The sequence below is a fragment of the Rutilus rutilus genome (assembly GCF_951802725.1).
Source record: "Rutilus rutilus genome assembly, chromosome: 17".
NCBI classification, from domain to species: domain Eukaryota; kingdom Metazoa; phylum Chordata; class Actinopteri; order Cypriniformes; family Leuciscidae; genus Rutilus; species Rutilus rutilus.
The window spans coordinates 889,831-916,623 of record NC_140230.1 but is presented as its reverse complement, the minus strand read 5'-3'; the positions used below and the strand labels follow the sequence as shown (position 1 = coordinate 916,623).

General features: G+C 43.5%; 4 protein-coding genes across 8 annotated transcripts in view; 1 reads left to right on the top strand and 3 right to left on the bottom strand.

Moving 5' to 3' along the window:
* Window positions 1–8,121, bottom strand: part of bbs9 (Bardet-Biedl syndrome 9) — a 173,465-nt gene extending 165,344 nt beyond the window's left edge. Inside the window, exons 1-5 of one of the 2 annotated variants that reach the window (XM_084435671.1) lie at window positions 7,974–8,121; window positions 4,732–4,844; window positions 3,194–3,344; window positions 2,515–2,579; window positions 699–812 (exon numbers count right to left, since the gene is read on the bottom strand). In XM_084435671.1, the coding sequence (XP_084291797.1) occupies window positions 699–812; window positions 2,515–2,579; window positions 3,194–3,344; window positions 4,732–4,843 (442 nt within the window). In that variant the 5' untranslated portion in view covers window position 4,844; window positions 7,974–8,121. The remainder of the gene's footprint in view (window positions 1–698; window positions 813–2,514; window positions 2,580–3,193; window positions 3,345–4,731; window positions 4,845–7,973) is intronic. The other variant, XM_084435670.1, reaches the window with a different exon arrangement.
* Window positions 8,122–11,319: 3,198 nt separating this feature from the next.
* On the bottom strand, window positions 11,320–17,838 carry eaf1 (ELL associated factor 1). Of its 2 annotated transcripts, none has more exons than XM_084384999.1 (6): window positions 17,006–17,838; window positions 16,125–16,219; window positions 15,911–16,047; window positions 13,406–13,572; window positions 12,581–12,850; window positions 11,320–11,857 (listed from the first exon to the last, which is right to left on the bottom strand). In XM_084384999.1, exons 1-6 carry the CDS (start codon window positions 17,106–17,108, stop codon window positions 11,814–11,816), a joined length of 816 nt encoding a protein of 271 aa, XP_084241125.1. In that variant the 5' UTR covers window positions 17,109–17,838; the 3' UTR covers window positions 11,320–11,813. The 2 variants fall into 2 exon arrangements, with proteins under 2 accessions (XP_084241125.1, XP_084241126.1); XM_084385000.1 differs by having other exon boundaries at window positions 11,663–11,857; window positions 12,620–12,850; window positions 17,006–17,639.
* Window positions 17,839–17,943: 105 nt separating this feature from the next.
* Window positions 17,944–23,667, top strand: pmvk (phosphomevalonate kinase). Its single transcript, XM_084385001.1, has 5 exons — window positions 17,944–18,077; window positions 18,175–18,238; window positions 19,238–19,390; window positions 20,777–20,906; window positions 21,921–23,667. The coding sequence occupies exons 1-5, from the start codon at window positions 17,953–17,955 to the stop codon at window positions 22,052–22,054; spliced, it is 606 nt and encodes a 201-aa protein (XP_084241127.1). The 5' UTR covers window positions 17,944–17,952; the 3' UTR covers window positions 22,055–23,667.
* A 1,047-nt stretch (window positions 23,668–24,714) lies between these two features.
* arhgef2b (rho/rac guanine nucleotide exchange factor (GEF) 2b) overlaps window positions 24,715–26,793 on the bottom strand; it is a 56,197-nt gene continuing 54,118 nt past the window's right edge. For 2 of the 3 annotated variants that reach the window (XM_084384996.1, XM_084384998.1), the window contains one exon: window positions 24,715–26,650. In XM_084384996.1, the coding sequence (XP_084241122.1) occupies window positions 26,598–26,650 (53 nt within the window). In that variant the 3' untranslated portion in view covers window positions 24,715–26,597. The remainder of the gene's footprint in view (window positions 26,651–26,793) is intronic. The other variant, XM_084384997.1, reaches the window with a different exon arrangement.

The following is a 26,793-nucleotide window of genomic DNA, read 5'->3' as shown; positions in this document are numbered from 1 at the left end:
AAAGTTTGAGGCCTGAACTAAATCCAGTCCATCACACTAACGATCAATTATATCTCACGAGAGAACGTTTCATAAAAGCCACAATTAAACAGCTTAACTCAACTCTATATGCCAGTGAATATTTCTGAATGAGAGGCTAATATTGTGTGTGTAATAAAGATGACTAGGGATGCACCGATATGAAAACTTGGCCGATACCGATAATTTGAAAGCCGAAAGCCGATAACCGATATATTGGCAGATAAATCTATAATTTTTGAGAGCCTGATTGCAAAAACAAAAGTCTCACCATTAAAAGCCATGTTCCCAAACACACAATTATGATGTTCTGTAGCTGATATGACAGACTTGAGCTGCACATGTGGGACGAACATCGAGAATTAGCTTCGGCTAAACTGTTGTAGTATGTAACATGAGTTTATGTAACATACTTGTCCCTATTCAAATAAACTTGAAAACCTGAACTTTATTTTCCATTTTGAAGTGATTTTCAATCATATTTCAAGCACTTCAAACCCATCATGTTGAACATCTGAAGAGTCTCAGCTGAAGGAAATAATACATTATTAATCAGCTTTAATATATTGGCCAAATCTTCTTATCGGGCCGATAACGATAGAATTAAAAATGATCATATATCGGGCGATACGGATATGGTGGCTGATATATCGAGCATCCCTAAAGATGACATCACTGACCTGTCACACCCCCAAACGGGCCATACGTCATGTTGCAAGCTGTCCTCTGCAGGTTGTGTTCATAAACCAATCGCAGCTGATACTGGTCACCGTGTTCAACATTCCCAGCAGTGCCTGAGAAAACCAACAGCAGCAAACACACACACACACACACACGTGAAGATCAGATCACAAGAGGCCTGTAACGATACCCTCATGTCACCATACTCCAAGACATATGATACAAGATTAACAAACAATTACTGTTGATTTACCAGAATAACAATATTCATGATTCTGAAGCTGAAAATACAGAATAATTGTAGATGAATATGCTTGATCTCTTACACTGACTAGATATAATAAAAATAATGTCGGCCACTTTTTACTGGTGACATCAGACATCTGGCATTATCAGGCCCACAAATATTCCCCCACTGCATTATTATGCATTATATTCAACATTATATATAGTAGTTTAATGCAGTACTCACATTAATTTTTATTTTGGGTGAATTATCCACGATACATATTGTTGCATTTTTGTATTGCGATATATTGTTACAGCCCTAGTCAACAATAGCCGCGTTTCCACTGTCGGGCCAGGGCCGGGCCGTGCTAGTGCGTGCCAGGGCCAGTCGCGTTTCCACTGTCAGTTCCGGGGCTTGATCGGGGCTTACTCGGGGCCAACGGCCAGGATTTCTGGCCCGTCGAATACCTTGGGCCAAAGCGGGCCAGCTCGGGCTAGAGGAGTGGTTACCAACAGAGGAGGAGTTTACCGTTGGGAGACGGCAGCGCCGGATGATTCTGTCAGCATTTAAGACTTAAAAATAAAATAATTTAAATCGCGTTCATGTTTGAATGCCTTCTGTTTGTGATGCAAAAGACTATGCGCGCTAGCCGTTACCATAGTAAACATAGTAAACGCTTGAAGATACGCATAGTAAAAAATCAGACCAATCTTAAAGGCTATCACAGTCATGTTTTTATTTTATCTGTCATAGCCTACGTCTCGTCTCTTTAAACCGGACTATCTAAAAATAAAGTAACTTTTTTTTTTCGGGAGCTTCCTCTGTTTCTCTGACTGAAAATATCTGTATGGGAGTCGAGAGAGTGCTAAAGCTCCTCAGGTCGTATGGCATATATTTGTAGAAATGATCATTTTTTCTAAATGTGATGTAAATATGTCCTGTAACTAAGTTACCAGATAAAGAAACAGACGCGACTGAAAAAGTAAGTGTGTCCTCTTTCTTTTGTGAAATAGACCTAACCGTAATTTATTTCTGAGTGACTAATGTGCAATTTTTACATAAATTAATTCATTATGATCAATGTATCACTTTTTATTGTAAACCTGTGGTAAAACATCGATGCTTGGGTTTTAAATATTCAAGTAGCTGCTAAACAAACAAACAAAAAAAAAGCTAGCAAACGGCCGCTTTTATCGTGTTTGTTTTCAACGCTGTTTCCAGTGATTTCTGATTAGTTTTCTTAAAACTTCCATTTGTTGGTGAAATGATGGGTTAGTGTGACGTTGTCCCAGAGAGGCGTGTTACGGGCGTGTTTTAGTGAAGCGCTGTGGAGCTTCTGGCCCGACAGTGGAAACGCATGCCCGGTGCTATTGGCCCGAGGCTATTAGCCCGGCACGGCCCGTTTAAAGCCCTGGCCCGGCCCTGGCCCGACAGTGGAAATGCGGCTAATATAACAGACTTCATGAGCTCAGACCAGCTCGGTAACATTCAAGCCTTTAATTCTGTTCAAGAGATATGCATGGTACCAGGGAGCAGATGTCATAGAGTAAGCTGAGCACACAGGTGTGAGTCTGTGGAGAACCGACCTGACACAGCGTAGACGGACAGCTTCCTGGGGTGCAGCACTGCCAGATGAAGCAGCTCTGAACAACTGAGGAGAGAAGAGTCATGAGGACACAAACAGAGGAACTCATCTCATCAAGTGTTTGAGCACTTCCTGGAACACTGGTGCAAAACATCAGTCATAAACTGTAAGCTTCTGCAATCTTTCTCTCTCCCTCCATCATAAACGAGTGTGTGTGTCGAGCGTCAGGCGAAACACAGTAAACGCTGTCGTGTTCTCTGGCGTTCGGATGCTGGTGTTCGGGAACACACTCGTGTGTGTGAGACGCTTCTGGAGGGAATTACACTTAATCATTCTGATCACACACTTCGACTCCGGCGTTTCAGGAACACCAAACCAACATTAGAGACGCTGCGACGCCATTGGTTCACTGGTTACTCCAGTTATCCAATCACAGCCTCCGCTGAGGGTTTTGTTGCTCATCGAGAGATTTATTCGGTAAATGTGTCCATCATAGTTTATGTGCATGTGTTCTTATCAGAGAATTATCATCAAACACTTCACAAAAAAGCCCCGCTCATCTAAATTGAGTTGAATTTCGTAGGTTGTGTATGTCGTGACATCGGTCGCCTCAACCAGGCTGTCAGACAGTTACCCAGCTGATTAGGGTCTGCAGGGATGTGATGGTGTGAGAGACTCACGAGACGAACTTGCCCAGCTCCACCTGCACGACGGGCTCCGGGAAGCGGACCTCCAGCAGCTGGACATCAGCCTCGCTCAGCTCCTGCGCTTTGGACGGGTGTGGGGAGAAGATGCGCAACATCCCCATGAAGCTGCCCACGACGATCTTATCTGGAGACAGAGAAGAAAGGAGTCTGGCTCAGCATCACACTGATCCCCCAACGCCCTGCACGTCCTCCACTTCTGTCAGGGATGAGGACAGCAGGGAAACTGCACAGAACAGCTCTGGAAGTGGTGAGTTTGAGACCTTTACACAGTGACTGTACGTCTATTCCTCATAGCCTCGTTTTCATCCATATACAATTCAACATGGCATCTAAAGTCATCACAGGTGAGATGAGCTGAACATGTTATCTGAGGGCCACTTCATCACTGTTGATCCCTGTCGTTTTGCTGTATTTGATGTTTGACTCATCTTCATACTCTGGGTTTACTCGCAGTGATGATTGATGGCTCACTGCTAATATATATATAGAGAGATATAGATATTAGAGCAGCACGATTAATCATTACAAGATCTGGATTCAAACACACACATGATCTTATTCCTGAATGACAGTGATTCGCTCTGTCTATTAAACCTTTGACGATCACAGCGAACATTCAGATGTGTGTTCTGGTCCAGAGAGAGCCGTGGTCATGAACAGATGTGAAACAGCTTCACTAACACCACAGTCTCGTTATTTCTGTCTCACAATCACTCAAATAACTCAGAATACAGTAAATCAGCTTTTGAAAGTAACTGTTCAAGGTAATTGAAACAGTAAAGTAACAGTAACGTAACAGTAAAGTTACACCATTACACCAGTAGGTGGAGGCAAGCGGCGGTTACTCCAGAGACTCCTGCAGAAACACTCACTCATCCAGTAATGAAGCAAGTGAAGGCGTTATGAGTGAGTCATTGAGTCATTCATTCAAACCTTTTTTTATATATATAATTCATTCAGATTAATTAAATTAGACTCAAGCAATTAACATTCTGTCAGAACCTCTAGTGAAGGACATGTTATTTTGATTAGTTGTCTATTCAGGATCGTGGGAGAATCATGATCTCTGTTTAAAACTAATAAATCGTGATTCTCAATATATGCAGAATCCTGCAGCTCTAATGCGGTGAATGATGTATATTATGTGAACAAGAGCATGATCATGGCATCATGTTCACAGGCTTCTCACCGCAGGTCGAGCTGTCGTTACAAACACACAACTTTGTGAATGTGTGTTGGAACTATGGCTCTGGAAATGCCTGAAGAACGCTGGTGAGAGAGGAAGCTGTGGCCAGAGGATGGGTTAGGGCGACTCCAGGTTTAGTACTGAATTTAACGACACAAGTGTTTCAGCAGCTCCACGTTTACACTGTACAGTTTTCCAGCTGTGTTTATTTGTAAAGCGCACAGAAATGGGTCGGGTCTCAATCTATATTCAGTATCAGAAGCTGTTCAGATGATCTGGTGTGTGTCCGTGGCTGATCAGATGCTGGAGAGAGTGTGTAACTCACCGTATCCACTGCCACTGTTATCCACGTCCCCGACACACAGACAGCCCTGATCAAACTCCTCCCCCTCGCCCAGCACTGACGCCCACCAATCACGAGCCTTGAACAGAGACATCCTGTAACACACAGCACCAATCACGTCATCACATCTCATGCAGAAACCTCAGGCATAAACACACACACTAACAGTCAAACGCTTCCCTGTCGCTCTGTGGGTCCAGCTCACTCTTCCTCTTCAGCTCACTCTTCATCATACAGTACAGCTCACTCTTCCTCTTCAGCTCACTCTTCATCTTCAGCTCACTCTTCATCAGTACCAGCTTCTCTTCAGCTCACTCTTCATCAGTACAGCTTCTCTTCAGCTCACTCTTCATCATACAGTACAGCTCACTCTTCATCAGTACAGCTCACTCTTCATCAGTACAGCTCACTCTTCAGCTCACTCTTCAGCTCACTCTTCATCAGTATAGCTCACTCTTCAGCTCACTCTTCATCAGTACCAGCTTCTCTTCAGCTCACTCTTCAGCTCACTCTTCATCAGTACAGCTCACTCTTCAGCTCACTCTTCATCAGTACCAGCTTCTCTTCAGCTCACTCTTCATCAGTACAGCTCACTCTTCAGCTCACTCTTCATCAGTACCAGCTTCTCTTCAGCTCACTCTTCATCAGTACAGCTCACTCTTCAGCTCACTCTTCATCAGTACAGCTCACTCTTCATCAGTACCAGCTTCTCTTCAGCTCACTCTTCAGCTCACTCTTCAGCTCACTCTTCAGCTCACTCTTCAGCTCACTCTTCAGCAGTACCAGCTTCTCTTCAGCTCACTCTTCATCAGTATCAGCTTCTCTTCAGCTCACTCTTCATCAGTACCAGCTTCTCTTCAGCTCACTCTTCATCAGTACAGCTCACTCTTCAGCTCACTCTTCATCAGTACAGCTCACTCTTCAGCTCACTCTTCAATTGGTACCAGCTTCTCTTCAGCTCACTCTTCATCAGTACAGCTCACTCTTCAGCTCACTCTTCATCAGTACAGCTTCTCTTCAGCTCACTCTTCATCAGTACAGCTCACTCTTCATCAGTACAGCTTCTCTTCAGCTCACTCTTCATCAGTACAGCTCACTCTTCATCAGTACAGCTCACTCTTCATCAGTACAGCTCACTCTTCATCAGTACAGCTTCTCTTCAGCTCACTCTTCATCAGTACAGCTCACTCTTCAGCTCACTCTTCATCAGTACAGCTCACTCTTCATCAGTACAGCTTCTCTTCAGCTCACTCTTCATCAGTACAGCTCACTCTTCAGCTCACTCTTCATCAGTACAGCTCACTCTTCATCAGTACAGCTCACTCTTCAGCTCACTCTTCATCAGTACAGCTTCTCTTCAGCTCACTCTTCATCAGTACAGCTCACTCTTCAGCTCACTCTTCATCAGTACAGCTTCTCTTCAGCTCACTCTTCATCAGTACAGCTCACTCTTCAGCTCACTCTTCATCAGTACAGCTTCTCTTCAGCTCACTCTTCATCAGTACAGCTCACTCTTCAGCTTACTCTTCATCAGTACAGCTTCTCTTCAGCTCACTCTTCATCAGTACAGCTCACTCTTCAGCTTACTCTTCATCAGTACAGCTTCTCTTCAGCTCACTCTTCATCAGTACAGCTCACTCTTCATCAGTACAGCTTCTCCTAATGAAATACAGTGTGTGCACTTTCATCTTCAGTGAATATAACTCTGGAAATCAGCTCTTTTGATGAATCTGTCAGTAAGTTGATTGCCGGAGTTGGTGAGGATCCTCCAGACGCTGGAGCACCGGGTTCTGCCACGGATCCCACATGTGTGCGGTGTGTTACACACTAACCTCAGCTGAGGCCAGCCCAGAGGAAGAGCCCAGTCAAAATTCAGTATTATTATTCTTCTCAGCTCATTCCTGTTTCAGGTACAGTGCTGTATTAAAGTGAGCTTAAAGCCGCTGCTCCTCATATGTTCACCCAGTGTGTGTGTTTCAGCTACAGGGGTTCGAGAGAGAGAAGGAGAGGAACAGGTCTCTCACCATCCGGCTGGCAGAAATCAGAGAATGGTCTGAATCTGAATCTAAGGGAGATATTATGCAGATTTTAACACACGTAAGATTTCAGAGGAGCTGGAGCCGTACTCGAGCGCGGTCTGGAAGTATTGGCTGAGCGAATCTCAAGGATTCTCCATGTTTTTGCATTTTTGTGTTTGTGAAAATAAATGCAACCATAACGGACTGGCCGTGTATTTCTGACTCTTCAACTAACAGAAGCAAGACAGAGGTGTGTTTGATCCTGGTCCATCTGTGTTTAGTGTGTGATGTTGCTCCAGCTCTTCTCTATATCAGAGTCAGTGTTTCTGAACTCCTGAAACGCCTCCACTGTAGTCTTGACTTTCTTCCGGGAACGAACACGTCACAATATTCCTCATTATAATAATTAATGCACAGAATAAAGGGGCGGGGCCTGGTTGAGTTGGTTAGTAGTGTGTTAAACTGGCGGTTATGGTAAGGGGCGGGGCATTTCCCAAACACACTCAAAGCGCTCGACCAATCACAACACACTGCTCCAGCTGACCAATCAGAGCACAGTGTGCTTTCAGAAGGAGGGGCTTCATAGAGACAGGAAGTAAACAGAGCGTTACTGACAGACTGGGAAGAGAGGAGCCGCAACAACGGAGAATATGGGGAAACACTAACTTACAGGGGTGTCTGATCATCTATCTGATAATATAAAGCTGTAGATGGGAACACATTTATGTCTGACACACAGTCTGACTGACTTATACTGGACAGGGCAAGACATGATGAAGCTGATGCTGACTGAAGGGTCACGTGACCCCAGCGGCGTGTCTGATTGGCTGCCATCCAAGCAGCTTTGCTAACTAACTGCTGACTGCTTAACTAGCACAGCTAATCCAGACCAACACAAGAGACTTCTGTGCATTAACAATACAATAATACATGCTGGCTATTATCTCTGACGGAGCCCATATGTGCAGAACTAGTCAGACTATAAATATGACTGTAACAGGAGGGTCTACAAAAGCAGCAAAAGTTTAATTAAACAGTCATAATCACATCTAGATGATATACAGTATAATCTGAGTCGCTTCTTCTATTTGAGTTCGAGATTCTACTGAATCTGTTCGCTCGTTCAAGCTCAAACTGCCCCAGTCTCGCGGTCTAAACTGTGTGCCGCTGCTCTCACTCGCGAGGGTGAATAAAGGCATGTTGTACCTGTAGTGAATGCAGTGAGTTTCCTTCAGTAATGTGAGGTAAAGCACAACAGCTCAACTCATCTCAGATCCTCACTCCAGACCCGCTGTTGTCATGGTGCCGAGAGCGACGCTGCAGCCGGAACTGCGTCACGTGACTTCACGAGGCCGTACCAAAATAAAAGTCCCGTGCTCTATTCTGATTAGTTACAGGTTATATACCCATGTCTTGTACTTTTTTTCCTTCTTTCTTTTCGTTTGTTCTACATTGTGACTGTTTCCTTCTTTGTTTATATAATGTTCTCAATAAAATAAAATAAAAATAAATAAAAAATTGCCGTACTTTAGTAGCCTAGACCCTAGGATCCGGGTCTAGTGCATGTCTGAATGTGTTTTATATAAAATGCGTCTATATACCATAGACTGTGGTATATACGAGTGTTTAGTTGTTGCACTGAAAGGCAGTCTGTGTAATGGACACGCACATATTTACAACACTTATGCATTTATAGAAACATACATACAGAAATATATGTATTCTTCAACATAACAATGTCAGTCATTCATAATCATATGTATTGTTTAATTTGTAGAAACAGTACGTAAAACATTTATTAAATAATAATCATAAAATTTTTGAAAATGTGGAGTATTCAAGAGCTTTAAATTCTGCTAATATGACTTAAAATGATTCCTCTTGTAAGAAGATTTTTAGAGATTTTGACAGCATGAAATGAACATACCGGTTTATTGGAAATGGATAATATAACTAAAATTCTAATTTTATTTGGGACAAATCTGTAACTGTACCAAATGGTAGTCTATTTTCCACTGACTTAAAGTTTTTTTACAACTCTCTTCAATACTTCAGTACAGAACAATCGCTGTTACCACATCTCAGCTGTTGAAGAGGATACTTGATGTATTAGAAGTATTATTGATTTTTGATACAAGATGCTGAATTGTGATCTTAATATTTTATAGATTCAAGTGTTTTGTATGACTCTGTATTCCTTGTTATTTCAATAAAAAATACAAAAAAGCATGAAATGAACCTTCAAAATCTAAATGCATGTTGTATATATCTTACTATGAACAAATAATCTGTACATATGTTTCACTAATAATAATAATTATTATTGACCTCGTAATGTTTAATCAAAATATCATAACCTTCGTAATCTCCAATCACGTGGTGCGCAATTAATTTACAACAACTTTATTTTTTAAATGGTATACATTTTTTTAGATGCAGCTTTGATGTAAACAGAATACCTCCTAGACTACATCCGCTCCAGAAAGAATTAAACAATTTATCACTGATATGGAATAAGAAAATAGCATGATTACAAAGTCTACCATCAGCCTTTTATGAACTGTCATTACGAAACGTATTATAATTATAATTTTACAATAGTTCGAATTAAGATGAAATAATGTTATTTTCTAAATACTGTATGCACTAAACAATGATATACATAAAAAAAAAAAAAAACAGATTTATTTTGAATCTGATTCCCTGACATTTCCCGCTTCTGATTTGCAGACACACTGAGGGGGCGGGGCAACGACAAACAAGAAGGCCAATCATTTCGCAAGAACGCGAGTATTTTGCATATGTCTCAGATTGCTTGTTACAACAGTAGTAAACCCTCTTAAAATGTACGTTTTTATTATCTTTTTAATGTGCTCAAGATTTCTCATAAACAGCTCTGCGATATAACCAGCTTGTTGTATAACTTACAGCCCTTATCCTTAATTTTGTCTACATTTTTTGTCTACCGTCATGCACATTAATAGCCAGTACCGGAACAGTAAATATAGGTGTTCCTCTCTCCATTAGCGTGCTGTCTAGGCAGCACATGTACTAAAATTGGAACGATACAGAGAAGATTAGCATTTCCCTGCGCAAGGTTGACACGCATAATCGTGAAGCGTATCCAATTTTTGTGTTTATATTTCTAAATGATTTCAATGATTTAAAATATCAACTGTCATAAAGCGGATTTACTGCAAAAGGCATGAAATTAGGAGAGATCAACTAATCATTTGATCGTTTGATTGATTTAAGCCAAATATTGTGCACAAATTATTAAATGAAATGTATAAGTTTATTCATCACCTAACAATAAATATTTTACAGACTTTTTTACGTTAGTGCAATGACAAATTAAAGCAGTTATTTTATTTTAGAAGCAAAATGTATTCGCAATATCTAGCTTTTTTTACGAGTAATACACACTTTTGTTTTTGCCCCCATTTTTTATGAGCTGAACTCAAAGATCTATGACTTTTTCTATGTACACAAAAGGCCTATTTCTCTCAAATATTGTTCACAAATCTGTCTAAATCTGTGTTAGTGAGCACTTCTCCTTTGCCGATCCACCTCACAGGTGTGGCATATCAAGATGCTAATGAGACAGCATGAGTATTGCACAGGTGTGCCTTATGCTGGCCACAATAAAAGGCCACTCTAAAATGTGCAGTTTATCACACAGCACAACGCCACAGATGAGAAGTTCTGAGGGAGTGTGCGATTGGCATGCTGACTGCAGGAATGTCCACCAGGGCTGTTGAATGTTCATTTCTCTACCATAAACCAACTCCAAAGGTTTATAATTTTGTTCAGTATATATGTTTTAATTTGGTGGCCATAAAAATCTTACACAAGAGGGCAGCAGAGGTCATCGTATGTAAGGCAATTTGTCACATTTCATGAAAACACATTTAAGTGTTTTAAATGTTTTACAAGTTTTAATTACAAGATTTTTTGGACATAATAATTTTTTTTTTCTTTTTCTTTTTTACATCCTTGTTTTATTCAATTGTTTTCTAAGCGTTTTACGGCTTAATGTTCCCTTAAGATATGTCTAAAGAAATTGACTTAAAAAATAAACCTACGCTTAAAAAGTTACTGGAGTAAAGATTGTCACAACTATTTTACATTATCGCCTCTCTATATGTTTTATTCAATTTATTTTTAACGAGGTAATAAAGCATTGTTGAGTCCGATGGTGAATGGATCGGATTCAAACGGCTGGTAAAGCAGCTTGGGTCCTGATCTCAGTGCTGGGACCGGCCCTGCTCACATCTTACCTTTGATTTGAACTCTGTGTTGTTCTGAACTCCATCTCTGTCCAGAGATCAGGCACTACAGGAATGAAGGTCTCCAAACATGTCTTCAGATCAGCTTGATTTAATTTATTAATAAGTGCAGTAACCAGTCAATTAGATCTATCTTTGTTAAAGTCTTACACAATGCATAATAAGGTGCATAATTAATGCATAAAAAAATATTTTATAATGCATTATTATACATAAGGGCTGTAATGTTTGAGAGAGAGTCAATAATCACTCAGACTCGCTGACACTGCTCTGTTTTTGTCTTTTATCTGACAATACAGACACTATATACAACATCGATGTCTAGAGACGATCACACACATATTTTGGTTTCGACAAGGATTTCAAATATTTCATGTAACATGAAGGACTGTGAGTCTTAAGTCATAAAAACACAAACAACAACAAAAATAAGCTGAAGTAATTTATATCATCTGTCTACACTGCTTTCACACTGTAGGAAACACGTGACTGAACTTCACATGTGCGTGTGTGTGTGTGTGTGTGTGTGTGTGTGTGTGTGTGTGTATGTGTGTAACACTGAACAATAAACAAGCATGTTGAACTTCATAAAAACACTGAACAACCAGAGGTACAATACTGCATCATCACACAACCTGATCTGTTCAAAAACTTCCCTTTGCAATAAAAATAAAATCTAACAGTAATTTTACATTCTTTAAAACATTCTCTAATCTCCGGGATGTTGGGATGAGCAGACGAGCTGATGGTCTGAGGGTCAGTCGCTGTCGCTGCCGGACTCACTCAGCTGAAGATCGTTTCCTGAGGACAACAACACACACTTCATCTTCTGCTGGGCACGAGGAGACGATCGCTGCGTCCCGATTCGATGGATAGTACCCGAAAATAGAATTAGCACGTCCCAAATCGCAGTGTTGAAATGAGTATTCCAGATATACCCGGATGGTCTACTTCTTCCGCAGAACAAGCTAACGGCTGAGGTCCCACAACTCACTGCGCGCTGGACGAGGATTCGATTAGAACTACAAATATATGAGTGAAAAGTGTTAAAAAACTACAAACATGGCGGATGTGCGAGTACGTAAGATACGTTTAACCATTAACTTTTAAATGCATCATAATATTCAAATTGCAAACACACGAGGAGAGTCTCCGCACGGAAGACCCGAGACCGGCAGATCGACTACATTACGAAACGACAGGATATTAAATTGAATTGAATGTGGAGGATTTGAACTGTGACGAGATGATTGACAGGGCAGCTTACGGTGACAGGATTCACATAACTATAATAATTCATTAATAATTTGTAACATTTATACCAGGCGACAGGGCTGTCCGTTAAAGATGACGAAGTAAAGTCCCAAAGCTCGCCTACTCTTCTGCTACACACTCAAAAGTGTGTCCTTTTTCTTCACAAACAGAGTTCATACTTTTAGGGCATAGTATGAGTAGGCGAATTGGGACGCAGGAAATAACATGCGTGTGTGTGTGTGTGTGTGTGTGTGTGTGTGAGAGTCTTACTGAGCGTGTTCATCAGCTGGCTGCTGCCCTGTGATTGGCTGAGCGTGTTCATCAGCTGGCTGCTGCCCTGTGATTGGCTGAGCGTGTTCATCAGCTGGCTGCTGCCCTGTGATTGGCTGAGTCCGTTGTCCGTGTTGTTCCCGCCGGGAGAGAGACGAGTGTCGGGTTCTGAGTCGCTGCCGGAGCTGTTGTCTTCAGCGCCGCTGCCCGAGTCTGAGGAAGAAGAGCTGCTGCTCATCTGCTCGATCACGTCCACATCAGCCCGCAGCTCTGAGACACACACACACACACACACACACATTACACCTCGACACAGCACTGGAGTCAGCGTTGCAACCGTAAACTGTTTACTTCCTGTCTCTATGAAGCCCCTCCTTCTGAAAAGCACACTGTGCTCTGATTGGTCGGCTGGAGCAGTGTGTTGTGATTGGTCGAGCGCTTCGAGTGTGTTTGGGAAATGTCCCGCCCCTTACCATAACCGCCAGTTTAACACACTACTAACTAACTCAACCAGGCCCCGCCCCTTTATTCTGCGTATGAATTATCATAATGAGGAATATTGTGACGTATTCGTTCCCGGGAGATAGGACTCTGTTACTAACGTAACCTGAGATAAGGGAACGACGATTGCGTAGCTATACGCTAAGGGGAAAACTCCTTTTTCTCTGAATATTGAAGCCTTTTTGTATAATAACGCAGTTATTTACAGTGCAGAGACTACTCTCACGCTATTGGCTGATCAGTGGGAACTGCACCGTATTAAACTATAAAAATGCTAATACTGAAAACACAAGCGACCCGTGTGTGTGCGAGTGTGTGTCTGACCTCGCTTGATGTCGTCCAGCTGTGGCTCTGGTGAAGGGTGGTCTTTGCCTGGTGAGCTCCTAGCGCCCCCTGCTGGCCGGAGGGGTGTGCGAAACTGAGCCGTCAGCGGAGTCGCTCTCAACGACTGCTGGTCCAGACGAGCCTGCACCTTACTGCTGCCCTCGGCCCTGACCAACACACACACTCATCATTACTGCTGCCCTCGGCCCTGACCAACACACACACACACTCATCATTACTGCTGCCCTCGGCCCTGACCAACACACACACACACTCATCATTACTGCTGCCCTCGGCCCTGACCAACACACACACACACTCATCACTGCTGCCCTCGGCCCTGACCAACACACACACACACTCATCATTACTGCTGCCCTCGGCCCTGACCAACACACACACACACTCATCATCACTGCTGCCCTCGGCCCTGACCAACACACACACACACTCATCATTACTGCTGCCCTCGGCCCTGACCAACACACACACTCATCATTACTGCTGCCCTCGGCCCTGACCAACACACACACACACTCATCATCACTGCTGCCCTCGGCCCTGACCAACACACACACTCATCATTACTGCTGCCCTCGGCCCTGACCAACACACACACACACTCATCATTACTGCTGCCCTCGGCCCTGACCAACACACACACTCATCATTACTGCTGCCCTCGGCCCTGACCAACACACACACACACACATCATTACTGCTGCCCTCGGCCCTGACCAACACACACACACACTCATCATCACTGCTGCCCTCGGCCCTGACCAACACACACACTCATCATCACTGCTGCCCTCGGCCCTGACCAACACACACACACATCATTACTGCTGCCCTCGGCCCTGACCAACACACACACACACTCATCATTACTGCTGCCCTCGGCCCTGACCAACACACACACTCATCATTACTGCTGCCCTCGGCCCTGACCAACACACACACACATCATTACTGCTGCCCTCGGCCCTGACCAACACACACACACACTCATCATCACTGCTGCCCTCGGCCCTGACCAACACACACACTCATCATCACTGCTGCCCTCGGCCCTGACCAACACACACACACTCATCATTACTGCTGCCCTCGGCCCTGACCAACACACACACACACTCATCATTACTGCTGCCCTCGGCCCTGACCAACACACACACACACTCATCATTACTGCTGCCCTCGGCCCTGACCAACACACACACTCATCATTACTGCTGCCCTCGGCCCTGACCAACACACACACACATCATTACTGCTGCCCTCGGCCCTGACCAACACACACACACTCATCATTACTGCTGCCCTCGGCCCTGACCAACACACACACACATCATTACTGCTGCCCTCGGCCCTGACCAACACACACACTCATCATTACTGCTGCCCTCGGCCCTGACCAACACACACACACATCATTACTGCTGCCCTCGGCCCTGACCAACACACACACTCATCATTACTGCTGCCCTCGGCCCTGACCAACACACACACTCATCATCCACACCTCATCTCACTGACACATGAGCGCAGACATACACACACATGCACTAGCCAGGTACAAAACCAATTCAAATGATCTGTTTTTACGAAAATCATCAAAATCTCAGAAAGTTTAAAGCTATTGAGCTGCCAGTTATTATTATGTTACTGCCATAAAAATTGCCATGCTGTATTTTCTTATATAAAGGAACAATTTGAAGGATTAAGAGCATGACAATTGGAGACTTTAAAAATAAGGACCACCCTAATGTGGATACTGGATCAGTGCTTACGAACACAGACACCAGCAGTTTCTCCCAGTGCAGAAGAGCTTACATTTACATTTACATTTATTCATTTAGCTGACGCTTTTATCCAAAGCGACTTACAATTGCTATATATGTCAGAGGTCGCACGCCTCTGGAGCAACTAGGGGTTAAGTGTCTTGCTCAGGGACACATTGGTGTCTCACAGTGGATTCGAACCCGGGTCTCTCACACCAAAGGCATGTGTCTTATCCATTGTGCCACACCACCCTTGAGTGAGCTTGAGTGAGGTGAGCGTGTTTATCGTGTGGATTAACTGGATTCACTCAGTTCTGAGCTTCACACCAAACTGTAGGACGAGTTTGATATTTAACAGTGTCATTAAAAGCGTATAAAGTTGCGAAAGAGACGCTGTTCCCCAGACGGCTTTCTGTGTGCGCTCGGGACCGAGTGCGCATAAGCGGAGTATACTGTGGTATTCAGACACGCAGCGAAAGGGGCAAATATCCCACGCACAGATATGCTGATTTTGCCGAATATCCTCCTAAACACAGTCGGTTATGTCTTAGGTGAATGTAAACACTGAGAGAGAGCGCGTGTGTATCAGGATATTGGATCCGTGCAGCTCTTAAAGTGACAGCAGCCTAATAACCCTGCTTCAGTCATTAGGAGAGAGACGCAGGTGTGTTGCGTGTCTTTAATAAACTCAGCACATGAGTGGCTCCTCCGCCGTGCTCACCTGGTCTTCTTCACCTGTATGCTGCTGCTGAGCTTCTCCAGCATGTACTCGCCCGTGTCGTGGTTGATGATGAGCACGCAGTCCTTCTGATACGGCCTCTTGTTGCCCTTGAAGACGGTCATGGGCGGTGTGGATCCCTGCGGACGAGAGTGAGTGAGCACACACACACACACACACACACACACACACATACGGCAGACGGACACACTCTTACCGGGATGTGTGGGAGTGTGATGGTCACCTCCTCGCCCTTGCCCACCTGCAGCTCTCCTTCACACGACGTGTCGATCGACGCCGGCTTAAAGTCATCTGAGGAGCACACACAGGACAGGCTCGCTAACAGTGTGACATCACAGGCAAGCGAAACTCTATTCCAGTTCTGGAATCCGATACTTGTCATAAAATTAAAGTTTCGATTCCTTTGTGAATAATATGACTTTAAACCAAGCGCTGTTTTCTGTGTTCATGTGTGCGTCTCTATAATAACACTAATCAAACAACAACAGACAGAGAAAGTTCACTCGTTCTTCACTGAATAACTTTTGTAACTATATTTGTAATGTATATTTTATTTATAAAGCGCAGTGTTATTTTACATTTGATTAGTTTCTGAACCTGAACTCCTGAAAATCTTAAAACAGTTTATTTCAATCGTTTGTTCAGTTTTATCTTTTGTTGCGATTGTTAATTTTTTATTCAACCAATTCCACACGAACACAATCAAGCCCCGCCCACATTTGTTCTTGTTCGCAAATTCACTTTCATGCGTTTAAATAAATAAAAATTAATTGCATTTTTTGCGTTTGAATATTCACTTTGTTTAAATTCAATTTTCATCAAAACAAAGTGTTACCAATATATATATATTTTTTAATAATTTGGTAATTAATCAGGGCCAAAATAATAAAAGAGCGCAGATTACATTAGCTTCTTCAGTTGTCCGTTAATATCGCGCCAAAATTATCCAGTCTGATTTTCCCGCTGTCAATGACGTCACATCACCTCTACGCGCGGGATGTGTTATTCAGCTGCTAAAGGTGCTTCTGCTAAACACTAATCTCGAGATTAACTTAGAGCTGTGTTTGAGTCACTCACATCTGATGGTGTGGAAGGATGATTTGGGTCTCTTCTCGAAACTGTCCCCGAGCTTCAGCACGTGCTCCTCTTTATCCAGAGGCGTGTTCGCGCTTCCGTTCATCACATCCAGTCCAGAACCGCAGAACCTCACAGGTAAACAAACACCCGAGGAGGAGAAGTGGCCACAGCACTGCGGCGGATCCAGCACTTCCGGGTCACGGGGAACTAAAAGAACGCACTCGCCGAGATCTGGACGTTATTATCCGTGTAAAATCAGACATTTGTCATTTAAAGCACAAGATAAAACATGTATCAGATGAGCTGTTCGTCTCTCAAACATGAGGGAAAACTCCATATGACGATAAAGTGAAATCAAATCAAACATTCAATTATAAATAAAGATATTAGAAGGAAATAGTATATGTATTAGAAGCAGTTAGTCCGAGTGTTAGCACACATACAGGTCCATATTTTGACACCTTTGTTCGGTGAATGAAAATAAACAAAATTCATAGACCCGCTTGTGTGGTTTCACTTCCGGGTCAGTGATGCCAGAAAAAAAGTAGTAAAGAAATACGTGAGTATTTTAAGACAATTGTTTTATGAAAGAGTCTCTGGTGCCATATAAGTCATATCAAACTAATCTCGCGTTAAAAAGGATGTGAATATATTAAGCACATCCCCCGTGAGCTGATGGCGTGACTCTCGCGCGATTACCGTAAGTACACCTAACATCGCGAACGCAGACCTAACATCACACAGCTACATTCACTGCTTCCTTCAGTGGAAGAAACATCTGCACTGATGTCTTAAATAACACAGTTAAATAAATGAATAAACATAACTGAGTGAGAAAAACTAAAATAGCAGCGTCAAAGCGTGTTTATGCGTTTCCGTGGCTGCGACATCTTGGTTCATTACGGTAAAGTCGAGATGAAGTCGTTCCTCACACTGACCATGTGTTTATGAGTGTGGAGAACACAGTACATGCGACCACAGCCATGACACACACACAGCCGAGGATCATCCTGTTATTCAGTGGGAAGCGGAAGTCAGGGAAGGATTATGTGGCAGATTTGATTCAGCACAGGTGAGTTGAGTGTCGCGCGCACGGGTGAGCTCGAGTGTCGCGCGCACAGGTGAGTTGTGCATGAACGCTGATGCTGATGCTGTTGTTGTGATCGCAGGCTGACTGCAGAGGTGTGCTGTATACTCAGACTGTCTGCGCCACTCAAACGGCAGTATGCACAGGTATACTACACTCCTTAACCCTGTAGAGCCTGGCATGTGTGATAACACGCAGGTTGCTAAACTTTAGGCTAAATATTTTTAACTTAAAATAAAAAGTTTGCATATGTGAATTGTTTTGTATCATATTCGATACATTAGGCATTTATGCACACGCTCATCTGCATTCACTGTTGACAGCCACGCCCACATCCCAACATCCAATCAGCAACCGGCGCACAGAACCAAGCTCCGCCTTACATTTGTTCTTTTTCAGTATATGCACATCACAGTATAGAGGAAGGATCTGCTTCTTTACAGCTGTAATGTCCCTCTCTTCTAAGCTGCTGTAAATGACCTCTGACCTCTCGTTGTTTCCTCAATCTCAGTAGTTGAGGGTGAGGAGAATAATGACCTGTACTGTACTGTACTGTACTCCTGTACTTTATCACACCCATAACTCATGTAAATGAAACAGTAGTCCAGAAAATCTATTGAAGAATAAAATCTACAAATATTGATCAGAAAATACAGTATAAACAGTGAAATATTATTCCAATGTAAAACAGCTGTTGTCTATGTATAGTGTTTTTATTATTCCTGTGATCAAAGCGTCATTACTCCAGTCTTCAGTGTCACATAATCCTCCAGAAATCACTCAGATATGAGGATTCACAGCATCATTATTCCTGTCTGACTATAACTCATATATCACAGTTAATCCAGTAATGAAACAAGTACATCATAAATCATGATTCGCAGTTTATCCAGAGTCGTGCAGTGCTCATTTTAATATCAGTTTAATGTGTAAACACTCTCTGACTGGTGTGTGTGTTGTTCAGGATCATGATTTTTGACTTGTGTGTGTGTGTGTGTGTGTGTGTGATGTTCAGGATCATGATTTTTTACTTGTGTGTGTGTGTGTGTGTGTGTGTGTGTGTGTGTGTGTGTGTGTGTGTGTGTGTGTGTGTGTGTGTGTGATGTTCAGGATCATGATGTTTGACGTGTGTGTGTGTTGTTCAGGATCATGATCTGGACTACGAGGAGCTGCTGGGCTGTGGTCAGTATAAGGAGAGGCATCGGGCCGAGATGATCCGCTGGGGAGAGATGAGGAGACAACAGGACTCGGGCTTCTTCTGCCGGCTGGCCGTCCAACACGCTGAGAAACCCGTCTGGGTACATAATCATAATCGTAATCATAATCATAATCACACACTGTTTGAGAACTGAGCAACTGAGCCTGGTTTCTCCCAAGGTTTTTTCTCCATTCTGTCACTGATGGAGTAACACACGCTCTCCTGTCGTCATGTGACCTCAGTAACACGCGCTCTCCTGTCGTCATGTGACCTCAGTAACACGCGCTCTCCTGTCGTCATGTGACCTCAGTAACACGCGCTCTCCTGTCGTCATGTGACCTCAGTAACACGCGCTCTCCTGTCGTCATGTGACCTCAGTAACACACGCTCTCCTGTCGTCATGTGACCTCAGTAACACACGCTCTCCTGTCGTCATGTGACCTCTGTAACACGCGCTCTCCTGTCGTCATGTGACCTCAGTAACACGCGCTCTCCTGTCGTCATGTGACCTCAGTAACACGCGCTCTCCTGTCGTCATGTGACCTCAGTAACACACGCTCTCCTGTCGTCATGTGACCTCAGTAACACGCGCTCTCCTGTCGTCATGTGACCTCAGTAACACGCGCTCTCCTGTCGTCATGTGACCTCAGTAACACGCGCTCTCCTGTCGTCATGTGACCTCAGTAACACGCGCACTCCTGTCGTCATGTGACCTCAGTAACACGCGCTCTCCTGTCGTCATGTGACCTCAGTAACACGCGCTCTCCTGTCGTCATGTGACCTCAGTAACACACGCTCTCCTGTCGTCATGTGACCTCAGTAACACACGCTCTCCTGTCGTCATGTGACCTCAGTAACACACGCTCTCCTGTCGTCATGTGACCTCAGTAACACACGCTCTCCTGTCATCATGTGACCTCAGTAACACACGCTCTCCTGTCGTCATGTGACCTCAGTAACACACCCTCTCCTGTCGTCATGTGACCTCAGTAACACACCCTCTCCTGTCGTCATGTGACCTCAGTAACACGCGCACTCCTGTCGTCATGTGACCTCAGTAACACGCGCTCTCCTGTCGTCATGTGACCTCAGTAACACACCCTCTCCTGTCGTCATGTGACCTCAGTAACACACGCTCTCCTGTCGTCATGTGACCTCAGTAACACACGCTCTCCTGTCGTCATGTGACCTCAGTAACACACGCTCTCCTGTCGTCATGTGACCTCAGTAACACACGCTCTCCTGTCATCATGTGACCTCAGTAACACACGCTCTCCTGTCGTCATGTGACCTCAGTAACACACGCTCTCCTGTCGTCATGTGACCTCAGTAACACACGCTCTCCTGTCGTCATGTCACCTCAGTAACACACGCTCTCCTGTCGTCATGTGACCTCAGTAACACACGCTCTCCTGTCGTCATGTGACCTCAGTAACACACGCTCTCCTGTCATCATGTCACCTCAGTAACACACGCTCTTTCTCAGATCGTCAGCGACTGCAGGAGGAGATCGGATGTACAGTGGTTCCGGCAGGAGTTTCCCGACCGATGTGTGTGTGTGCGTGTGGAGGCGTCAGAGCAGACCAGATCACAGCGGGGCTGGAGGTTCACCACAGGTACAACACACACACCAGATCACAGCGGGGCTGGAGGTTCACCCTAGGTACAACACACACACACACCAGATCACAGCACCACTAGGCTGACCAAAGTGCTTTACAGAACAACAAGATTAAATAAAGATAGCATGCATAACAACAAATAAAACAAAAACTAAGAGCAACATAGCTAAGAGTAACCATAAAACAGGAGTAGCAAAACAGTATCAGACTCAAATATAAATGAGTAAAACCAACGGAAGAAAAGAATCCATATAGTAAAGAATGGTAAATGGACTGCATTTATATAGCGCTTTCACAGACCTAATGGCCACCAAAGCGCTTTACAATATTGCCTCACATTCACCCATTCACTCACTCATTCATACACCGACGGCGGTGTCAGCCATGCAAGGCGATCCAGCTCGTCGGGAGCAGCTGGGGTTAGGTGTCTTGCTCAAGGACACCTCGACACTTGGTCAGGTGGAACCGGGGATTGAACCACCAACCTTCCGGTTTGTAGACAATCTACATGAACCACTGAGCCACTGCCGCCCCTAGAAAGAAAAGAAAACAGGTAGGTTTTAAAGAGACTTGAAAGCAGACAGAGGAGGGGCCGCTCTGATCTCTCGAGGCTCCAGAGTCGTGGCCCTCTACGCTCCAGTCTAGAGCGAAGCGTTCCCAGCAGAGTCCGGGATCCCAGGCTTCCAGGCGGAGGGAGTGTAGGGATGAAGAAGCTCAGAGAGATAAGGAGATAAGTTATGTAGAGATTTAAAAACGTTATTCTCTAGTGAACTGGCAGCCAGTGTAGAGATCTGAGAATAGGAGAGATGTGTTCATATTTACGACACAGTACAGTGTATACTTCCTTCTTGATTTACCCCTGATAGAATGGAAGTGAAATGTGGCAACATACGTTTTATAAGTCTGAATATTTGTTGGCATATGCCATCTTTTGCTTTCGGGCGCACGTATTATAAGTGCTTTATAAACGAGAGCCCTGAAGAGCTAACGCTGTTGTGCACTGCTCAGGTGTGGACGACGCCGAGTCCGAGTGCGGCCTGGATGAGGGACTGCAGTTCGACTGGATCCTCCAGAACGACGGAGAACACGAGCTTCTGGAGAAACAGCTGGAGGAGCTTCTGTCCTCGCTCACTCAAACATGAACACGCATCCATAAACCTCATCATCGGACCATTATCCACACTTCTCCTCATCATCATCTGACTATAATCAACACTTCTCCTCATTCGCTCACTTTACTGGCGTTCCGGAGCAGAGTCAGGGACATAATAACTGATGATGCAAACTTTATCAAATATGACACCGTGTCCTAACCAGACGCGATACAAAAAGATTCCAGCGACAAGCAATTTGCCTGTCCACACCAGAAGCGGTGCGACTGCGAGAGCGAGATGCATCAAAATCAATCAAAGCCCACAGCCAATCAGAGCAGCGTGTGGGCGGAGTCTCGCGGCGAGTGCACGGCACCAGAGAGTAAAGCCTTGTTTATACTTTAGCCTGGCTCCGCAGCGCGAGTCTCCGCTGACTGCGCGCGCACCTCCCCAAACGGACGAGGCGTTTATACTCGACGCGCTCGCCGTTGTACTATTCTTTGAAACGACAGGGGGCGACTCGAGTAATGTCCTCTAAACCATCAGGAATCAGCGGTGAGAAGATGAAAGCTATACACACGTGACAATGTTTATTTTAGTTCACCACCACCAATACCACACTACAAACAGAATCGTGTAAAACCCAGTAAACCCTGAGATTATTACTCGTGACAATAAAACAAAATATATGGATATGAGAATGTGTATACAATATAACTAAATTAAGGATCTCTTACATATTTTCTAATTTCACTTAACATTTCATTAAGTTTCGTGAACATTTTTATTAAACATGGACCTTTATGTTAATTAAATTTTATGCTATTGTATGCTAATTTTTTAAAGGTAAGCAACTCATTTAGACGTGCAAACGGGGTGCCGGTGTGGTGAGAAGGTCGAGCTCGGCCAGTTTCGGCTCGAAGTCGTTCATCTTCGGATGCGGCGCCGCGCGCGTTGTTACAAAAACCGCCCACACCGCAATGACGTCATTTTTGCCGCGCGCACCTTCGCGCTCGTGCGGACGCGTCGAGTATAAACGATGCGTCGAGCTTTATCTTGACGGCACTCGCAAGAAAATTGATTAAGTCTACATAATCATATTCACAAACATTACACCAAAAACATTATTAAAAATACATAGGCTACTGACTTACTAAAACAATCTTTGTCAAAGAATAAACTTGTTTGTTCACAGTCTCAGAACGTACTTGTTTCCATTTGTTTAATTTCAAGATCTGAGGTGAATAATCCATTGTTGCTTTAACATCTACAAAGCTGGAGCACTAAATGATATTCAAAGTCACATTATACGGTTTTAACATTAAATAAAGCACATAAACAGTACCTGAGGTTATCATCGCCACACTTGGTGTTTCATCGTGTCGCCGCGAGGCATTTTTATCACGTGTCGTGTCGTGTGTAGTTAGGACACGGTGTTAGACTAATTCTGCTGTAAAGACGATCATTATTCAGGTCAGTTATTATAAAGTGAAGGTTTCTAAAGATTCCTCACATTGTTCTTTCACGCCAACAATATTCACAGTTCTGTTCAGAGGTTTTATTAGAAAACTCCTCGAGATTGTACTGGTATTCTTTATTTTCTGTGTAAAAAAATCCCATACATGTACAGGATGTGAGAGCAATATTAAAGGAATAGTTTGCCCAAAATAATAGCTAATCCTGTTATTTTTTTAAAACCACAAAAGCAGTCCATGCTCTGAAGCTACTGGTATTTTACACATCAAATTATTGTTCATTCATTACTTTCAAATGGATAATCGTCAAACCCAGGACGGTGTACCTTGATGCTCTTTGTTTTAACATGCGCAAGGGCGACTTTTCAATGCATAACAACCTAAATTTGAGACAAACATAAAAATACACTAAAAAAGGTCTTAAAGTGTTTGTATTTTAAAGTTTGTTTCTTTATAGGTTTCACCGAAGTGTTAAGAAGGAAATTATAAACCAATAGAAGTCGATGGAGACTGATTCGATTTTCTACTCACTAACATTGAATATTAAAATAGAATAAAATGGCAACAGTAAAAATAACTAGCTAGGTTAGCTGATCACTTTTGTGGGAAACTCAGAAGCGGAGACCAGGAGACGTGGTTGTGTCCTCAGCAGGATGCTGTGTTGAGGACACGAGCTGTCGGGAGCTGAGGTCATCAAGGGAACTTTACATGGTATCTTATAGGCATTCAGTGGGCAGTCCTTAAAGTGTTGACCTTACACACAGCCTTAGAGATGACCACTAAATCTCATCATCTAAAGACAATAGAGACAATTACCCCCGACTGAAGATAATGGTACCCCCCAAATTGTATAAGCATCACATGGTCACGAGAACTAATGTAATCATTCACACATAGTTTGACTCACAGTAGGAAGATCAAAGACTGACTAAACCCCTTCAATGGAAACTATATTGAACTGATGCCATCATGATCACCTTGAATGCCCAGTACAGTGTAGGTCAGCTGAGTTTTCATGTGATGTTGTGTAGGACGTAGGATCAGCAGATATTCTTAAATGTGTAATCCTACACTTTAAAAGTACACCGCTATGACAGTAAGTACTGCAGTTAACCTGTTCTCCTGTTTGTTTTCCAGAGATCAGCCTTATCGTGTGAGACGGCAGAAACACTGAGATTAATGTGATCAGATGTTCAAATGTTGACGTGTTGTGCAGATAAAGAAATGCAGTACAGCAATTATCAATGCATTTATATAGATGCAAAGCAGAATACATGATTACAGCCATATATTTCCACACACAGTACTATGAAAAACAATATATTTATAAAACAATGATTGAACAGCAGTTTAAAGGATGCTTTCTTCCTCAAACATTCATTAAAACATAGACAATATCACCAGAGTGATTTTAAACAAAGCTTTAGTGTGATTTCAAGTGGCCAGAGGAGAATTCACAATCATTTTTTCCACTACATTCCATTATCAATAAACATTAATATCTTTCAGCGGTCCAGGAGAAAGCCTCCGCTCATTATAACCCTTTATAAGAGGTAAACCGTGGAGGTTATTAGAACTATTCATGTTTCTGCCAAATAACCAGGGCATTTCATGTGCTACAACTCATAATCTTTACCATAATATCACGTTTTTTTCAGCACATCCTTACAATAATATAATAATGGACAATAATACAGCTAAAGCGGAAACTACAGTTCTAAAGTCAGTAAAGTTTCCTTCATTTCTAACTCATTAAATCCTTTCATCAAAGAAAAAAATACACCATAAACCGTTTAAATAGCAACTGTAAAATGTCTAAAGATCTTTTAAAAAGACTTGTTCTACACTATGTTTAATATAAATGCATGACGCCAGTGTCCAGCGGTAGACTCCGTGTGAACCGATGATGAGTCTGCGGGAAAACACTGATCCGTCTTTAGAAAACGCCTGGTTCCTCCAGAACACACAGTATTTACAGGAGTTCACACAGCCGTTTAAACACTTCAGAGATCCGGATTCTTCCTCGGATATTGGCTGTGGTGTAGTTTAGTTGTAGTGTTACGTAACAGCCGCGGCTCTGGTCATGTGACCAGAAGCACATTTCCTATTGGTTGTCCAGCATTATTGGCAGAGCGATGGAAAATAGATGATAAAGCCTCTCCATAGCAGATATCCGTGGCTTTGACAGTGTGTGTGAGTGTGTGACTGAGATTGACAGCGAGTGTGTGAGTGTGTGATTGAGATTCAGCGAGTGTGAGTGTATGATTGAGATTCAGTGTGTGTGAGTGTGTGACTGAGATTGACAGCGAGTGTGTGAGTGTGTGATTGAGATTCAGCGAGTGTGAGTGTGTGACTGAGATTGACAGTGAGTGTGAGTGTGTGGCTGAGATTGACAGCGAGTGTGTGTGTGTGACTGAGATTGACAGCGAGTGTGTGTGTGTGACTGAGATTGACAGCGAGTGTGTGTGTGTGACTGAGATTGACAGCGAGTGTGTGAGTGTGTGATTGAGATTCAGCGAGTGTGAGTGTGTGACTGAGATTGACAGCGAGTGTGTGACTGAGATTGACAGCGACTGTGAGTGTGTGACTGAGATTCACAGCGTGTGTGTGAGTGTGTGATTGAGATTCAGCGTGTGCGAGTGTGTGACTGAGATTGACAGCGAGTGTGTGAGTGTGTGACTGAGATTCACAGCGTGTGCGAGTGTGTGACTGAGATTGACAGCGAGTGTGTGAGTGTGTGATTGAGATTCAGCGTGTGCGAGTGTGTGACTGAGATTGACAGCGAGTGTGAGTGTGTGATTGAGATTCAGTGTGTGCGAGTGTGTGACTGAGATTGACAGCGTGTGCGAGTGTGTGACTGAGATTGACAGCGAGTGTGTGATTGAGATTCAGCGAGTGTGAGATTGAGATTCAGCTTGTGTGTGTGTGTGTGTGTGATTGAGATTCAGCGAGTGTGAGTGTGTGATTGAGATTCAGCTTGTGTGTGTGTGTGATTGAGATTGACAGCGTGTGTGTGTGTGAGTGTGAGTGTGAGTGTGTGATTGAGATTCAGCTTGTGTGTGTGTGTGATTGAGATTGACAGCGTGTGTGTGTGTGTGTGTGTGTGTGTGTGTGTGATGTTAACTGTGAGCTTCGGTCCCACACTCGCTCTCCTCAGGAATATCCTGCAGATCTGAAAACATCACAGGTCAGTCAGTGCAGCTTCATTGCATTGTCAAACAGTTACTTTTACTTGTTTGTTCTTAAGTTTGTTTATAATTCTCGATAGCTATGTTTCTCTCCAAAGTTGCAAATTTATCTTTTGCGTAAAAATTT

Coding starts and splice junctions, on each gene's coding strand:
- eaf1 (XM_084384999.1), bottom strand. CDS start 17,108: ATGAACGGAAGCGCGAACACGCCTCTGGATAAAGAGGAGCACGTGCTG. Junction 16,220..17,005: donor ATCCTTCCACACCATCAGAT/GTGAGTGACTCA, acceptor TGTGCTCCTCAG/ATGACTTTAAGCCGGCGTCG. Junction 16,048..16,124: donor TCACACTCCCACACATCCCG/GTAAGAGTGTGT, acceptor TCTCGTCCGCAG/GGATCCACACCGCCCATGAC.
- pmvk (XM_084385001.1), top strand. CDS start 17,953: ATGAGTGTGGAGAACACAGTACATGCGACCACAGCCATGACACACACA. Junction 18,239..19,237: donor TCAAACGGCAGTATGCACAG/GTATACTACACT, acceptor TGTGTTGTTCAG/GATCATGATCTGGACTACGA. Junction 20,907..21,920: donor GGGCTGGAGGTTCACCACAG/GTACAACACACA, acceptor TGCACTGCTCAG/GTGTGGACGACGCCGAGTCC.